General features: G+C 24.4%; 1 protein-coding gene across 1 annotated transcript in view; it reads right to left on the bottom strand.

The window, feature by feature from the left end:
• Positions 1 to 25: 25 nt before the first annotated feature.
• The window catches only part of LOC122720344 (zinc finger protein 1), a 33,912-nt gene continuing 14,005 nt past the window's right edge, over positions 26 to 19,932 (bottom strand). The window contains exons 2-9 of the mRNA XM_043946979.1: positions 9,658 to 10,007; positions 8,592 to 8,732; positions 7,934 to 8,234; positions 6,672 to 7,027; positions 4,760 to 5,116; positions 3,022 to 3,351; positions 2,654 to 2,813; positions 26 to 1,947 (exon numbers count right to left, since the gene is read on the bottom strand). Coding sequence (XP_043802914.1) covers positions 1,754 to 1,947; positions 2,654 to 2,813; positions 3,022 to 3,351; positions 4,760 to 5,116; positions 6,672 to 7,027; positions 7,934 to 8,234; positions 8,592 to 8,732; positions 9,658 to 10,007 — 2,189 coding nt within the window. The 3' untranslated portion in view covers positions 26 to 1,753. The remainder of the gene's footprint in view (positions 1,948 to 2,653; positions 2,814 to 3,021; positions 3,352 to 4,759; positions 5,117 to 6,671; positions 7,028 to 7,933; positions 8,235 to 8,591; positions 8,733 to 9,657; positions 10,008 to 19,932) is intronic.

The following is a 19,932-nucleotide window of genomic DNA, read 5'->3' as shown; positions in this document are numbered from 1 at the left end:
CAAATATGAATTTAATTTACAAAAATAAAAAAATATATAAAATATTTAAATAATTAGAAATTTATTAATTAAATTAATTAAAAATTAATTTATATACAAATGATATGAAGCGACCAGGAAATCTAATAAAAAAATGAAAACTATTGATTTACAAATCGAATCTCACACATAACATTATGGATCATGCAATGACTTGGATTTTAAAGTAAGTACATAATGATCGAAAGTTATTCATTATGGCATCGATCACCGATAGATAAGGCCCAGAAACACCTTGACGCTATATATAATAAATTGTTATTTGGCCGAACCTTTTTACATCGAGTTTTAAAAAAAATCACTCGATTATGAAAGCATATTGTGTACGACTAGAAATTCTAGTCTCTATTCTCAATAATTTATCAGAATTTACATTTAAGCTCTCTCAATTTAGCAGATTAAATTCAAATGTATTCTTTTTCTGTCCGGTGTTTCAATCTTTTTCGAACATTATATCTTTAATTTTTATTCTTATTTAATTGTATGCGCGAGCTTATCATTTTATTTTTGTTCTTTTTCATATCAACTTTTATATTTTGAATTTTTAAACGTTTCAAAAATTTATTATTATTTAAGAACAATAATGAATGAATGAATTAAGATATTATTGCGTAACAGTTGAAAAATATTATTTGACTGATATTTCAGGAACTAAACATTATTCTTTCGTAACTTTTATTATCGTTATTTTTTTTTTCTTAATAAATAAATTACTGGTGAGAGAAAATTTGATAAAAAAATATTCAGAAAATTACTCTTGTCATTGCTAAATTCTATTTCTTTTGTTTATAGAATATATTACGAAATTTGTTTTGTTCTTCATGAAATATACATTTGCACACGCGCAACCCCTTCAAAACGAAACTTTTTCATATCCCATATCCCTTCGCCAGTTTGCGCGTCGCGATTGAATTATCGCGTGCCCCGTACGAACGTGGCTAACAAATTTGTACGTTAATTAGTTTCCTTATTATTGTCATGGTATATATAATAATCTTGTTAATAAAAATACTAAAATATTATGTATATTATATATAATATATAATAGATTATTGCATTATGCATTTTTGGTACCGTTGCATATTGTTTGGTTTTTTTTTTTAATGCTTGTCGACTCGAAGTCGCTGCGAAATCTTTTCTTTTTTTTTTATTATTTTTTATTTTTCTGCTTCCTTTTATATTTTTTAATTCTTCATTCTTTATTTCATCGCGAGAACGAATTTGAGAAGAAATTCACGTAACATTTGGACGATTTTGCTCTCGTTCAAACAGAATTGCGATTATCGAATCTTCAGTTATTGATTATAACACATTATTTTAATTTTCTATCCTTTTTTCTTTCTCTTAGAAATCGCACTGTTTCTTTTCATAATCTCCTTCAATCTTTTCCAGCTAAATATTAATATTTTTAGGCTTTAATTATTTGTTGCGTTTCACGCAAGCGTTTTCACGATTTTAAAATGCGTGCGCGAGATCTTGTATGGAAAATTTCGAAGCTATTTTCCATTTTTTTAATATAATTTCCGCATTGATGGAAAATATACATATAATATACGTATGATATACGTATAATTATTACGGTTCGAAGCATTTCTTTTTTTTTTTTTTTCTTTTTTTTTAAATGCCGAATCCTGTATTAAGAAAGGAAAAAAAGACCGTACATACTTAGCTAAGTCAGCGAGAGAATCTTCATTTTCAACTAGCGAGAATATTTCTATTCTCTATATGGCTTGCAGTAAGAGTAACGATGATTCATGTGTTGACTATAGGAGCCAGAGTGAGAAAAGCGCTTGAGACATTTGGAGCATTGGAAGGGTTTTTCGCCGCTGTGCAATCGCTTATGTTCGGTCAGATGATGCTTGTGCTTGAACGCCCTTGGGCACTCTACGCATTTGTACGGCCTTTGCCCTGTAAATATTTATTAATTTTTTAAAAACTGTATATTTATGTGTATTTATATTTATTATATATATTATATATTAATTTTATACTAATTTTAATTAATTTATATAATAAATTTGCATATTAATTAAAAATTAATATTATCTATTTAAATCAATTGATAATTATTTGATTTAATTTTGTAAAAAAATTAAAAAATTTCGTTATTTATCAATATCTTTATTAAATTATATAATCTTTAAATTAAATATTTATTACTTCTTTTAATAAAAATAAAAATTAGGAGAAAAGATGAATGGAATTTCACTTATCTATAAAATATTTAATGATAAATTTGTCGAAAAGATATTTCTTTTATCGATTTTAATTTTATTAAATATATTTTTAAAGATATTATTTTTAATAACTTTTTTTATATATAGATACATACAGCGACTTTTGAATATTAATGAGAGAAGAAGTGATTTTTTTGACAAATTTACTGAATTTAATTAATATAAAATATTATATATTTTTTTATGTAGATAATACATAAGATATTGTATGATAATATGTGATGTTCTATTAAATCATGATATTTTATGTAGATAATATGTTAATATAATAAACAATTTTTCTTTCAAAATTTTCAAGATTATTTGAAGATTACTTTGTATTATGTTTTATTAAATAATTCTTCAAATATAAAAAGATATATATATTTTATACATACCGGAATGTTCATATTTGTGTCTTGCTAGGGAACTGTGTTTGGAAAATGTTTTGTCACAGCGATCACAAAAGTAGACACCCTGCTCAATTTCTGCTGCTGGCGAAGCCTCTGGTTGACTCGTATTTTCACTTTCGTTTTTCATATTTATTTGAGGTTGACTCTGTATATACAAAATCTTGCATTATAATTATTATTTAAAATAAATATTTTAATAAATATTTTAATAATAAACATTTTTATAAAAACTATTTTAACTTATTTTTTTATAAAATATTTTATATTTCATCATTAATATTTATCTCTTTCTCTTATTACTGTTTCTTGTTTTATTTGTGTATAAATTTTTATTCATAATTTTTATGTTTTACCTTTGGAACAATTTCTGCCGTTGAGACCGTACGTTTTGTTTCTACAGAATCGGTAGTTTCTTCATCAATAACAAGTGGCGAATCCTCCAAATCATCCGCGTCTTGATTATGCGAAGATGCATTATCGTTCTTCTGTTCAACAGGAGACGAAGATGTGAACTTTACACAGACAGTGTTATTGTCTTTGCGTACCGATTCTGTAAGAGCTTCTTTCTTAGACAAATCTAATGGTTGTTCGTATATTGTCTGACTAGCCGGATTAGCCAACGGTACTAGAGGTGGTATTTTCGATTCTCGTCGATCTCTCGCTCGGGAATTTTGGAACCAAACCTGAACATCGAATAATTTGTTCATAATATACTTTGAATGGTATTTTTCTTAATAAAATAATTATACAATATGTCCATTTCAAATTTCTATTTCTCTTTTGAAGTAATTGTCAAATAATAAATGACACAAAAAATATAATAACTTTTTTTTTATTATATTTGTTATTATGTTTTTTTTTTATGTAGATAATATTGATATAAATTTTTTTTTTAAATTTTTAAGATTATTTGAAGATGATAAAAATGTTAACAATATTTTTATTTATATTTAATGAAAAGCAAAAAAATATAAATTCAAAACAATATATTCAAATGATCTTATCACTATGATTAAATCAATACATCACAAGAGAAGATATTGTACAAAAACGAAATAATATGTATTTCGCATTACATTATTAAAATTTAATTTCTTTTAATATAAAAACAAAAGACTTGAAAATTAACAGAATATGAAGGCATGACTGACAATAAATATTATTGAGAGCAAACTCAATATGCAAAATCTTCAATAGTTTATATTTTCGTTGAAAGTAAATGATATTTTACAAAATAAATTCATATAAATTCATATAAAACTACTCTTCATATAAAACTAGATTTAAATAAAGTAGATTGAATATAAAAAATGAATAAACAAAATGAATTAAAAAAATTCAATCTTTTTTTATTTCAACAATATGTTCTTCATTATAACCATGTTAATTTAAGAGCACTTGAATATAATAGTTTAAATTTGTATTTTTTTACTGTTTCGTTACATGAAACTAAAAATATTGTATTTTATTTAAAAAATTTTTTTCATATTATTTATTATTTGATATAACACGACAAAAATTTAATATCTTAAATATAAGATATCCTATATATATATACTATTATTATTATAATGAGCTTACAATGATATGATTTAATATTCTACTGATTTGAATAATATTATAATAATAATGACTTCAGTAATATTATAATAATATCACAATATTTTAGTTAATGCTAATATTTAAAACAAATTCAAAATATATTTATAATCCTTGAAGAAATTATAATAATATAATAAACTAAAGATTAAATAATAATTATATTAATGCCATATTCCGTATAACATTATAACAGATTAACCTTTTGTAAATAAATATTTTTTCATACTCAAATAGAAGTTATTCATGTTTTATTCTAATTCTTTTATATTCTAATCTTTCAAAAAATCTAAGAAAGCTTTGAAAAAAATTATTAATATCTCTAGATTACATAACCATTTGTTAAGTCAAATTTTATTCTTTGAGGAAAAATAAATTCATAAAAGGAAAGAAATTCAAAAGAGAAACTTTCTTTAGATCAATGATTTAGTTTGTTTATGAAAGATTAATTGAACAAATTCTTTGAAAAATTTTTGAAGCAAAAATATACACCTGCACGACACGAGTAGGAAAATTGATGTAGTTGGCGATCATGGTGATCTCCTCTTTCTTAGGCCGAGGATTAATAGCATAGTAACCCTTGAGAACAGCCAATTGTTCATCGTCTATTAATGATCTAGCTCTAACTCTCCTTCCATTATCGTTGTGCATCTGTGTACCATCTTCTTCGTCCTCTGAGTCCGCCTCCGAACTATCCTCTGTTGTTTTTCTCTTATAGCCTGATTTCGCATTGGGCTGATTCACGTCTTCGAGTTTCGCCGCTAAACCTTCACTCTGCGAATCATATTGATCCGTCGCTGACCAATCTGGATAATGTGCCATCTCGCTGGACATCTCGCTGTCTTGATCCTGTATAAATTCGTTTATTAGTGATCAAAAGATTCTAATTGCATTGATTTGATAGAGTAATCTAATTAAAAGAAAAATAAATTCTTTTAAAAATCGTTTTTAAATGATTTGAAATTATTTATTCAACTACTTATTCAATTAATGATGAATTTCTTTGTATTATAATTCAAATATATTTTTTAGTTTCTATTGAAATATTTTTAAGTAATATTAAAATAATATTATTGGATAATTATCGCTCTTTTATTCTATTAATCTTCTATTAATTTTTTTCAATATTTCGAATTTGAGAATCGAAAGCAATTTTTTAAATTGTATTATTCTTTTAATAAATAAATAGTATAAATACTTGAAATATATTAAAAGTGAAAAAAATAAATAAAAATATTTATAAAACAAAAATTTCATAAAAATAAATTTTTATTATTAGATTTTCAAGGTTACTAGATAGGTGTAACTTTTCGACTTTTGTATTATTACTTTTGTGTTATTTTATATTATTTTGTATTATAATGTATAGAACAATATACATCAATAAGATTTTTACATAACCTTGGAATAATATTATAGAAAGATTACAGAAAATTGACCTTATCACCTTACACTGTGATTGTTTATAGCACAAGTTTATGAAACGTCAATTATTATCAAGAAGTATATGATTAACAGAAATATAAAAAATTTCTATAATAAATCAATCATTAAAATTTAAATTTTTTTTTTTCATTTTTTCTTCCCGTCAAACAAATTAGACAATTTAATAATATTTTTAGAAGTTCAAATTTTTTCGTTATAAAATTATCATGTTCATACAAATAATTGTATAAATAATTGCATTTCTAAAAATACTTCCATATAATAAAAAATTATATAATTTAAATATATAATAATAATAAATAAATAATAATTATGCAAATGAAATAAATGTTAAATTGATATCACTAATTAAAAATTGATAACAATTTGTAAAACTAAATTAAATTAATTATTAAAAATAAATATTATATTAATATATATTGTTATATCTCTATTATATTAGTATATGTATTATATATCTCTATTATATTAATATATAAAATATATATTCAAAAAATTATCAGCGATTTCTTTTTCAATTTCATTTGCGTCACTAGATCAATGAGAGAAACATCTTATGAGTGAGACAAACAAATATTTGGTTTGCTTTACGATACGTATCTTAAGTTTCTATAGTCATATGTCTAAAAACTCAGAATTAATCTTTCAAAAACTTTCAAAAATTAAATTTTCGGTTTCATAGTGTCAAAAATAATTCTGTAACAATTAAATGGACAAAAAGTACAATAGTTAACTGGGCACCATTATATATCTATTCAGTTCAATTTCCGGAAACATATCTCTATTTAATCAATATCTCAGTTATCGGTAAACACTATCCTCTCAATTCTATCACGATGCAAATCTCGTTATATACAATCAATATATTATCCGCGTCACATCGTAAACATAAACATCTAGCCTTCTTCTCACAGACGAACAGTAGAATTCTCATAACAATATCAACACATCATCTTACTTGATAATCCTCCTCAAACTCCCGTTTCATCGTGGCCGGCGATGTGGATAATTTCCGCACGTTCGCCTCGAGCAGTTGTTTCGTTACAGAGGTGTTCACCGTTTCGAGAATACGCCGAACTGCGTCCAGACCCTGAGGATCGGTGGGTGCCGGAGATTCTTTGCCCTCTGTGCCCTCTGTGCCCTCAGAATCCGCTGTCGACGGGCTCATAAGTTCCCGATGAGACTCGAATTGCTCGGCTACCTCGTCCAATCTCTTGGAATGTAGCTGATTTAAGATTTTGCCCAAGGACGTCTGCAGAAAATAACTGCCGAAACCCATCATTTGTGGCAGAAGGGTAGGCATATCGTAAATACCTGAAACAAAATCGTTTTATTTTATTATGGATTTTTCTAATTCGTATATTTTTACGAAGTTTAAATTATTATATATGAAACAATTTGCCAACTTTAATTGGATAACGAGAATTACTTTTTTTACTTCATCTTATTTTTTCTAATAGACATTATTTTGAGAAAAATAAACATTTGATTTATGAATATTGAACTATCACAGAAATATATATCATAAACTGTTATTTTATGCGGTTAAATTAAAGTGTTTAAATTGAATACTGCGACAAAGTTGAAGAATATATAATACTTGATTAATTCCTTGCTTAGAATGATGCTTTTAAAATATAGATTTTTAGTAATACCATACAAATTTTGAAAGTTATTTATCACAAATTTTATTATATTTTATAAAATATCGATAATCCTGAACTTTCATTTCTTTACAATTTTATTTTGAATATTTGATATTGAAAATCTGAATGAAAATAAATCATATTGACACTAACATCTTTTAATTAAATTATAAAGCAAGAAATTAAATAAATAAGAAACGTAAAAAAAGAATAAATTATGAATTCATATTTACCAAAAATTTTCAATATATTTGAATGAAAGCATTTAATTTATCTAAATTTTGAAATTTCTTAAAAAATGTTTTTTTCTTTATTTAAATTTTTTTTATATAATTAATATACTTAAAAAATTAAATTTCCTCAACATTTTTCGATATAAATTACGAATTCAATTTAAATAAAGCAAATTTCAACAATATGTACACTTATTCGATGCAAAATTAAATAAAGTCAAATGGAGCAATTTCTTCCTTCCAAATCAGTATTCGATTGTAAATCGAATTCACGAATTCACAAATCATTCAAAGTGCAAAAGACGACTATGGTGAAATGGAATGGCGTTATCGACCCTTACCCGCTCCTTCTCGTTGTATCTCCTGATAATCCGAGGGTGAAAGCTTCGGCAGAATAGGGAGGAAAGTGTTATTATTCGCCGCAAGCAGATCGACATCGCGCCGCCCCGGCGGCAGGGATTGTTGCGCCTTTTTCGATCCGCGGTCCACGTTGCTCACATTCGTATGCCTGGATTTCTTTAAATTCACTATCAGGCACTTCTTCGAGGTCATGTGACTCGAATACGAGCCCGAATGGGAAAAACGTTTGCCGCAGTTGTTACATTGGAATGGCTTTTCACCGCTATGAATGCGAAGGTGCTCCTGGGAACAAAAAGGAAAAATAAAAATGGAAATTGAAATATTGAAAAAAATGGAGAAACAATGATAAGAACTAATAGTGAATATGAAATTAATTTTGAGGAATATTCGTTCCAGTGCAAGTATATTGATTAATGCATTCTATGTTTCTATTTTTTTTTTTAAAGGAATGAAAATTACATAAAATAATATAGAAACATTCTGTTTGGACAAATTAAACATTTAGAAACATTCTATTATAGGAGAAATTATATCAAAGTCAGGCAGTGCTGTGTGAAAATAAGTAATGAAAAGGAAAATAAAGAACGAAAATAACGATGTACGAATGAGAAATGAAAAATAAGGGTGCACTCGTAGTACCTTGAGGTGATGCTTAAACTTGAAGGCTTTCTCGCAATGGGGACACTTAAACTTACGAAGCACAGCACTCTCATCATGGCTGATCATGTGTCTCTGGAGTCGGTAGACGTTGGCGAAGGTTTTGCTGCACACCTTGCAGGACTGCAAAAAATTATTGATTAATATTAATATCAAGTTTGTTTGATAGATTATAATCTTTTTATTAAATGATTATTTATTTTCAAAAATATACTATTTTTCTTGTTTATGATTCTTTTAATTACTATTTTATTATGATTTTTTTGTTTATTTATATATTTTACATATTTATTACTAAGAATAAATATTATTTCAATTTTTTTATTTATATCTAATTTTAGAGAAAAAAACAACGATAAAGATAAAATATAAATTTTATGTATTAAAATTTTTTAAAAGAAATAGATAAATTATAAATAGAAAAATATAAAAAAACTTGTTTGTTCTTGGAATCACGTTAATTTAACCGTTATAAGCGTAAAATAATAAAGACAAATAAAAATATCAAACAACATTGGAAGCAGACATGCGTTTATCGCGAGAATGAACCTCTTTAAATCTTACAATCGCACAGATGTGATGATACTGTTTTACATAAATTTAATGATGAATCATACATCCAACAATAATATAAGAAATGCATTCTTGCGTATATATAATACGCAATAAATAATTAAAACAACGATTTTTATCCATTTCTATATGAAGCATTATACAAATAAGACAAAGATCATTCTCAATTTTAAGAATCATTAATCTCATCATCGAAACATATTTTAAATTTCTTAAAATCCAATTCGCTTCTTCTTCTTAACCATTTTCTATTATTATTCGAACATCTTAAAATAAATTAAAACAAAAAAAAGGCATCCAACAACAAGAAAAAACAATTATGTAAAGAAAAAAGCGAACAAAGATGAACAAAAAGCGAGAGAAAGGGTGAGAGAAAGAGGAATATATAAAGAAGAATCCGCAAGCCGGTCGCGCATGATCGATAATACACAAGGAACAATGGAGTCCTCTCGTCCTTGACGTTAGTTTCACTCACCACTTGGGGGAATTGAGCGTTGAGATCGTTCTTGTCGATGGCGTACGAGGTCTTGTGCGTGTCCTCGAGATGGAGCTGAAGCACGTGGACGTCCCGACAGAGGAAGCCGCACTGGGGACACCTCTCGCCACCCTGTTTCGTCGATCCGCCCTCACCGCTGCCACGGCCACCACCCCCACCTCCTCCTCCTGTTCCTGCTCCTGCTCCACCACCGCCTCCACCACCACTACCAGCCTCGCTACCTGTCCCGCTGCCACCTCCACCCCCACTTCCTGTGGTTGGCGCCCCAGCCGTGCAACCTCCGCCCACCTCCGCGTTCACGACACCTGCTGCCTCGTCCTCGCTGCAACCTGAAACACAACCAGCCACACGTGCACTAATGTTTCACCTTCTCTCTCTTTTCTATCTATCTGTATCCTATCTCTTCTCTCGTCCGTTCTCTGTTTTTTTTTCCACTTCCTATCGGTATGCGATAACAGGCCATAGAAACACGATTGTGAGCAATTGTCACGGGCCTGGTTGCATTTTAGGTTTACGATGTGAAATAGTTCTATTATTTTCGATTTATGAAATTCTTTTCTTTTTCTTTTTCCGATTTTGATTTTCTTTCGCGCAGATTTGATTTTTTTACAAATTTTTTATATATTTATATATATAAAGAGATTCATTATATGTAAACATACGATTTTGTTCAAATAAATGATTAAGATTTTTTATTTTATTTGAATAAATAAATATTTTTTTGGAAATGTGATCTTGATTTGATATTGTTTAGATTACGTCTTGGAAAACATATTCGTTACAATTATTGATAACTTCCTCGTTAACTACTTATATTACATTATATACAAGGTATTAATTACATTCGTGGGAGACTTTTATTCGCATTAGATGAAACAAGACGAGAATAGAATGCAATGGCGTATAGTTTTCGATGTATATATTACATCAATGTTCGGAATAAAAATTATAATTTCAAAAAATAATTAATTTTTTATATATTTTAATATTTTAATTGTTTTTTGAAGATAATACAATAATGCATCGATTGACTGAAAAAAATATATGATTCTATTAAAAATAAATAAGACGATCTTTATTTTTTATCGAATAAAAAATTTTTGTTAATTTTCATTATTGTAATGTATTGTCAATTGATTAACTTTTATTTAAAAAAATTTTTTGTTAGTTTAATACAAATATTTAAAAAATCATATTGCATAAATGGAAATTTTCAATAAAATATGCAATTTTTCTTTTTTTTCTTTCTTTTTTTTTATTAATTACATTTTTTTTCTTTTATAAAACAAATGTATTTTATATATTACAATTATAATAATTATAATTAAATTATACTCCTATAATTAATTATAATTATAATTAATTATAATTATAGAAGTATAATTACATCAAATTCGAACATTAATTTAGATCAATTCCAAGCTTATAAATATTGATAAAAAAAATTAAGATTATTGCTATTATTATTGATAATATTATTAAAATTTTTTATTAAAAATAAAATTTAAAAATATGATAATTCAGTACATAAATAGATAAATTTATAACAAGTAGCATATATTTGAAAAAATTTATATTAAAATTTTAATTTCAATTATATACCATAAAATTTCATATTAAAAACTATGGTTATTTATCATTTATTAGTATATTGCAATAAAAAAATTTGCAATTTAAAAAAAAACTTCAAATTTTATATTTTCACCCATTGAATCAAAATATGGCAACAGTGTAACAAAAATAGAATAGTCTTATTCTATTTCCATCTTTTTGATCTAACACAAATCTTAATATTATATATTTCTATACAGTAATTTCTCTATTTGTTTTGGTTTCAAAATCGATTCTTTAAAGATGTCCTACAAATTTATTAACATTCTCTATATATAAGAAAAAAAATGATTATTTTTAAATTTTGAAAAGATTTATAAAAGAGATAGTATAATAAAGTAGTTGAATAATACGATTGTCAAGTTACCTTGATCAAATTATAGTTAAATTTTCGATAAAAATTAAATTTTCGATTAATAAAAAATGTTTTTTTTTTTTACTCTCTCCATACAAATTATTCGTTATTCGAAGAAATATTTCAAATAAAATTATTCTGTTTCCAGGAGAACGTTTTATAATGGATATAAATCTTATTTAATTGTAAGTATAAGTGCCTCTAAGATTTCAAAGCGACTTTTGTTTTTTTTTTAAATAGCCTATATATTATCATTTAATCATCGCGTAATTTATTTCAAGGTGAATTCATTATATCTTTCAAAATATAAGGTGTTCCATTCCGTTTATTTTGTAAAACTTTATCAACATATTCTACGAATAAAAATAAAAAAATGTTATATAAACATATATGATATTTTTTTCTTATTTTTATTCATAGAATATATTGACAAAGTAAAAAACTGGTTCATCTTATACATAAAAGGATTTAATTTTCAAGAAATTCAAGGCGTTACAAGTTTCATATTTTGAGCCTCGATCAAATTAAACAATAACTTAATTTTTATTTGATTTATTTTAAATAATTTGATGACAGTTTCTTTTCTATTCTTTTATTTCTATTATTTTCAATTCCATGTATAGAATTTGTGATTGAATAATATACACATGTATGAATTCCTATTTTTCGAGATCCAAAACGATCCTCTTCCGCCTATGTTTTAATAAACCATCATTACTAAAATTATTTATATTCATTATTCACAAAAACACGAAATTAATTTTTTACATTACAAAATAATTAATAATTAAAAAATATTATAATTACAATTAAAAATATTATATTAAGAATAACAAATATATAAATTTTTTAATTTATAAATATTGATTTAGCAAATGACATCAAATTTAATATCGTTATACTTCGTTCTAAGCAAGAATATTATTATATATGGCGTATGAATTTTTATGATTGGCGACAAGACGAACGACATCAGTAAAATTTAGAAGATATCGAATGTTGTTTGTAATGCGGTTTAAGATCGGTGTAAAACATAGGACGCGAATATCTTCTTGAACGAAACCAATTGAAGACGGAACCACTATACTCTCTGCGTCAGTGACGTTCATAAATATACAATCACGCATGTCTCGAGCACTTTTTAAAGTGGTAAACGACGTGATACATATCTTTTCAAACTTTCGACTCATGTCGAATTATGTTTTGACGTTTTTAATCTACATACGATGAAGAGAAATAAAATCTTAGTAGGTATCTTTTTTAATGTGAATTATCGAATTTACATTGATAAGACATTCTTCTGTTGTAATTTCAAATTTCCCTTCGAAATTTATAGAATAATGTAATTTTAGACAATTTTTATTAAATTTTCATTAATTTTTTTTGTTATTGAAACTTAAAAAATATCAGAATATGATTCATTATGAAAGATAAAACATTTAAATTAAATATATTCTGTATTTATGACAACATATTTATGATAAAATCTTTTTAAAATTATATTAAATTATATTTTTAAATTATATTATATATATCTGAAACAAATATTTCTTTACAATATATTTTTTAAATATATTTTTTTTTATAAAACAAAAAACAAACTATATAATAAATATATTTTTTATTTAATAAATATATTTACATTTTCTTTATATAAACATTTATTTTATATAACATAATAAATATATTTTTTATTTTTTATAAAACATAAAACAAAAAAAACAAAGCCATTAATCTTAATAATTGCACTGTTTTTTAAAAATATACACTAAAATTTATTTTATTTTTATTTTTAAATTTGTAGGAATTATTGTTTGTATTATCATATTACTTAATCATTTTTTGAAATGATTAAATCCAAGAATTTTGCATCACGTATTTTAATTTTCCTTATTAAAATTAATATTTTATAAAATCAATATTCAATAATCAATATCAGAAATCATCCAATCAATTTCTTAGAAGAAGAAAAATTCAAGGTTAATTATGCTATATGTGATATTGAATAGGCATATGTCTTTTCTTTATAATTTAATTTTTCTTATAATTAATAATGTGATTAATAATGTGAATAATAAATATCAACTTCATTTCATAATTAAAATATTCATTCATTTTTGTTCTAAATGTATCACTTCTTCTAAAATTTATTTTTGACATAAAATAATTAAATATTTGTTTATCTTTACGAAATTTTAAAAGATCAATTTTCCTCGCATTAAGAAACTCGCAATTAAAATTATCAAATGTAAATTTCGTTAAAGTCAATGTTTAATCGATACAAATGTTATCTGATATATCTTCAACTGTGTTCCATTATAAATCAGAGCCAAACAAATTTTCTTCGGCAATCAATATGAACTGTCAAATAAAAGAATTTCGAAGAATCAATAGACGAATAGTTTGAATCAGGAAAAATTGTTGCTAAGCAAACGAAAATTTGATATTTAACAAATCACTAACTAAAATAAAATTTCATTGAATCAAACTCTTTGAACAGAGAGAACAATTTTTTTTTTCGTTGAGTTAATTTCCGGATGAGAATTGTTCAAAAATTTTATTAGCGCATTCTTTATAACAAATCATCAATAGTTTAAATTATATAATAATTATGTATAATCATTATGAATCATTTTTTAGAAATGAAATTTAAATTAAGAAAATTGAAATTTAAAAAAACAAGTGAAAATTAATCTTTTAATAATTAATTTGAAAGTGAATATATTGAATAATGATGCAGATATATATTAATAAGTAATCTTGATTTATTTTAGAAAATTTAAAAATTTAAAATATTGAAAAAAATTGAAATGGAGGAAATTTAAGGTAGTATTTAATAAAATAAATTTTACGAAGATTTGAATATATCGAAATAAAAGATTCGTTTCAAATTTTTTTTTATAAATTTCTAAATCTCTTTGTTTAAGCTTTGTTATATTTAAATATAATTATCTTATAAGTAAAATATAATATATAAATGTAATGTAATGAAAGTAAATAAATAGATATATACAATTACATACTATGTTTTTATATCTAATAAAATACAATATTAATTTTTCCAAAAACTTTTCTTTTTTAGTAAATTGTGAAATAAAAAATCTGTTTTTATCAAATTTGATATTCTGCTATTAATGTTCAAATATACATATTTCATTTTATTCATAGTTTCCTAATAGTAAAAATTTTATTATTTCTACTATTTTTTCTTTAAGCCTTATTACAATTATTATAACTCATTTATTTTATTATAGCGTACGAATAAATGAAATTTTTCAAATTTTTCCACAAAACAAAATAAAGAACAAGAAAAGAGGGCAGCACGTACGAATGGAAAAACAAGAGGCGAGAAAACGGAAGTCACGTATGTATGTAATCTCGTTCCACGAAGCGCGAACTAGTCCGTGCACCGCGAGATGCGAACTTTGCTCGCGTAGTAGGCCGATAAAACATCGAAATGGGTCAGAGCCGTGACCTTTCCTGCCTTCCTATACGTACCGTTTGAGGATCACTTTGAAAAGCAACGTATTCCATGACTACTGCCACTGATGATAAAGAACACACGATCACGTTGCACGAAAGATTGTTACGAAATCCACGATAAGCGATCTTTGTATAATTACTTTTCGCCGATAACTTTCATCAAAAATTTTATTCGCGAAGTTAATATATTTTTAATCGCTCGATGTCGTTGATGCATATGAATATATTGTACATTAAGATTATATCTTTCATTATTTTAACTTATTAACTCTATCAAGACTTATTAATTCTCTTTCTTTTTAGGATAAAAAATTCTTTTTTACCCCTTTTTATCATTTAATTGTTAATTAAAGAAATATATTTCTTCGCTATCCTTTTGTTAAAAAAAGAGTAGAATAAAGTAAAATTTGAAATCTGTTTTACTGAACGAAATAAAATATATTTATTATATTATATTATAGTTATTTGAGCATTTGAAAATGAGTATATAAATTATGTATATATATTATAAAAAATGATATAAGTTACATTTTTAAAAAATTGAGACAATGATAATTTCTTTGCTTTGAGAATTATTTTCATTGATAAAGTATTTGAGTAAATAATCTAAGAAATATTTAAAAATGATTAAATAAATTTTTTACTAGACAAAAATATAATCAACTTTTATTTATAATTTCTCAAAATAAGAATATCATTATCATTCTTATATACTAATTATATAACTAAAATAGCATTAATGTGAAAGAATTAAAGATTGTGTGTATTGATTAACTGACATTGTATTGTATTAATGTAATATTTCATTTGTAATTGTTTTTCAATCAAAAGTTTATATTATTGAATTCTGTTTTGAATATTATATTTGTTAAAAGAAAATGTTGAATTGTTAAATTAATTAGTTTTCTTAGTTTTCTTTTCATTATTATTTTTCTTATATTTACATTCTACAATTTTATAAAAATTAAATTAAAATATTTAATTATTAGTACTGATAAAATATTCATTTTTAAATCTTGTGGAAAATTTTTTTTTTCTATTTTATGTCCTTAATTCTATTTCTTAATTCTATTTTATATCCTAATTTTCTATGTAATATCAATTATTGTAATATTAATATATTATTTGAAAAATTTTTCTGATAATTATGCGAGCTTAAAATTCATAAAGATGAATTGATATAATTTCATTTTTTTCTTCAATCAAGTTGCATTACTGAATATTATTTTAATTCATATTTACTAATACTGAACTTGTTATATAATAATTGATAATCAAATATATTATTCAGGAGAAATGAGAATTCTATCAATCGCAAAAATTATAAATGTTCTATGTCGTAGAATTAAGTCCGCCTGTCAGAGATTTCTTGAAACGAATAGGATAGAATCAATCCATCCAAAATGGACGTTATCTTAAGCGTGAACTGTCTAGCAATCGAGACTGCGTGCAGATGCGTATCTTACAGCGGCTGTCCTCGAAAGAAGAGGATGCGCCATCAATGACGTCAGAGGAATGCAGAAACTGATCTAACAAATTGTAAGTAATATTACACAATCTCAGATTCATGTAGATCGAAACGATCAACTCGATCATTCCTCGATCTACAGAAAATTTATCCGATCAACAGAATAGCAATATTGTAAAATCGCAATATAATCTATTAAATAAAAGTCTATTAAATAGGCAATACCAATCAAAATTTGAAATGTAATCTTAATTTTTTTATTTTAAATGCAAAATGAAAAGAATTTTTATTTGTATATAATAAGATTATTATTTTAAATGTTAAGATTAGATATTAAATATTGAAATTGGAATTAAAAATTAAATATTAAGATTTTAATATATTAAAATGTAATATATTTAGATTATTCATCCCTATTTCTTTAATATTATATATTCTCTTCTGTAACATAAAATTAATTAAAAAATTTTAAATAAGTTTGAATAATTCTAAGAAAATATAAAATAATTTAATATATATGTATATGTTTGAAACAAATGGATCATTAACTTTTTATAAAAGAATGTATGTATTTTAAAATATAAATTTAATATTAATATTATAAATATAAGATAAATTTAATATTATAAAGATGCCTACATTTCATAGCGTCTCAATAAATAATTATAATATTATTTATAAAAATAATATATTTAAAAAAAATGAAAGCAATAAAATTATAATAACAACAAAATAAATCTCAAGATAAACCAATCTCTAAAAATTATTTATCAATAACAAAATTAATGATTTATTACAAAAAAAAATCAAACTAATTGAAAAATTTATGTATTACTTTTTTAATTACACTCTGCTATAAATTACTAAAATAATAATTTTCATTTAGTCAATCTATAATATCTATATTTGTATATCAATTTACAAATCTCCAAATGTCTAAAATCTCTAAAATAAAAACAAAAGCCAAAGTAATCATCTATATACTCGTTCGCAAATAGAGCAATGTTTCTTCTTTGATTGGCCGAGATATTTGCACAACTGACGATCGCGAACAGAGAAGAATCGTAAATAGAGATTGGCTGGAATACAGGTAAACGGCTTTAACAATATCGTTACATCGTTCTATGCAAAAGTATCAAAGGCTTTTCTTCTCTCTAACGCGCCTTTTATCACGGCATATGCGAATCTACGCCAATTTGAATCGCGCATCGGTATATTTTATTTTTATTCACACATTATTCTCTTTCTTTTTTATCCGTTGAAAAGTGGAATACGGACCACGATTGAAAGGTAGAAAAGTTCTCTGTTCAAAAGCACAAAACAATGGCTTATTTTTCTTGTTTGCGAATCGTCCTATTATTTGCATCTTTTTCGCGGAAATTATTTTTGTTGCCGATTGATTACGAGAATTAAAAGACAATGCAAAAAAATCAATGTCGATATCGAATGGATTGAAAACTATTTTTTGAATTTTTATAGCGATTTATTACTGATTTTTATTTCTTTCTTTCTTCTTTCTTATTTATTGTGATTCTTCTTCATTTAATGTGCAATAATACGCAAAGAGTTTAATTTTAAGAAGTTACTGTCTATCAAACTGCAACAGACGCTTCCGGAGATTATCGTATAAAATGGCACAGTACTTACCTCCGGAAAGTGGGTAGCTTTCAACCGCAAGATCAATTGTCGCGAGAATTTCTAAGAATTTTAAGAAATCTCGGTTGTAATCTTAATAAATTTCAACTGCGATAGATAATTTCGATGCAATTGATTTTGGTTAAAAGTTTCAACCAAATTGAATTATCGGTTTTAGTCTTTTTGCATATATGAAGATCATTTTATTATATAAAAATATATTTTATAATTTAGAGAAAAATTAAATAATACGTTCTTATTGTTTTATTTATTTATAAATAATTGTTTATTAAATTATTTATAAATATTATTGTTTTACTCATATATATAAATAGGAACACATGTAAGCGTCAGATATGAATTTTTGGATTATTCACAAATATGATAAAATAATAAGTATGATTATTAAGTTTTCTAAAGAATATATATGAATATATATAATTGAATATATATGATTGTTGAACAATTTGCAGTGTGTGATAAAAAATTCAATTTTCTAAGTCATTATTTTTTGTGATAAATCAACGAATATCTTTAAAGACTATGGAATTAACTCTTTTAAATCATTTAAATCCAATATTTTATTGCAAGAATTTACAATATTATATCTCAAGGTCACATTATATCTGTATATTCATATCTATAAATTATAAAATATTAATTTTCTTAATTATTATCAAAATTATAATTACAATATACAATTTCTTCTATAATCGTTATGATTCTTTCTATGATCGAAAAGTCAAAAAAGGAACAAGAAATAATGATAATTTTATTTGATTATTTTATTTTTATTTCTAATTTTATTATTTATTAATTTCATTTTTAGAAAACGCAATATGTATATATGATATAAATATATCACAGACACATATTATACATATCTATGATAACATTTTATTTATTATATTTATGTAATTTTTTAAGTATATATAGAAAGGGTTATATAGGGATATATAGAAATTTTAATCAATTTAATTATTAATTTTATTATCATTATTAATTAGTATCAAATTTATAAAATTATTATTAAATTACATGTTTGAACACAAATTTTTCATATTGTGGAGTAGGATATTTCAATCCATAAATATAAATCCTATTGTATTAAATATAATTTCAAAAAAAAAAGAATTAAAAATATTTATGTTATTGATTTTTTTCTTTAAAAGTAAGATATATTATCTACTCTAGTTTCACATAGATTTATTAAACTTATTTAATATACATTATACTTTAATGTACATTTAACGTATCGGTTCGATAATTTATTAAATTATCGTACAATATCGAATACAAAAATTGTCCATTTTTAAATAAATATTATGCTTGAATCATGATGAGATATAAAAGCTGGATATAATAAAAATGAACTATAAAAAGAAGATCTACGAAGGGATACGGGATCAAATTTCTTGCAATCAAAATACGACACGATCCATTGCTCTATGCCACTACTGCATCATTTATCTTATCGCAGTAAAGGAACACTAAGAACGGTATTGCAAAACACGGGAGCACACTGTGCGCAACTTTTTGCTAGATCTTAAACGTCAATACAAGAAATTTCCATTTCCTATCAGTAATAATATTAATGATCTTATACATTTTACATCTTATACATACATACAAATTTAAGAATTTAATCAAATTATTTTTCATTGTATTTTCTATTTTTTTATTTTTTTTATATAATATATAA

The sequence above is a fragment of the Apis laboriosa genome, unplaced genomic scaffold, assembly GCF_014066325.1.
Source record: "Apis laboriosa isolate Shangri-la unplaced genomic scaffold, ASM1406632v1 scaffold125_cov141, whole genome shotgun sequence".
NCBI lineage: Eukaryota > Metazoa > Arthropoda > Insecta > Hymenoptera > Apidae > Apis > Apis laboriosa.
Note: the sequence above shows the minus strand (reverse complement) of the source record. Positions and strands in the feature narration are given on the sequence as shown.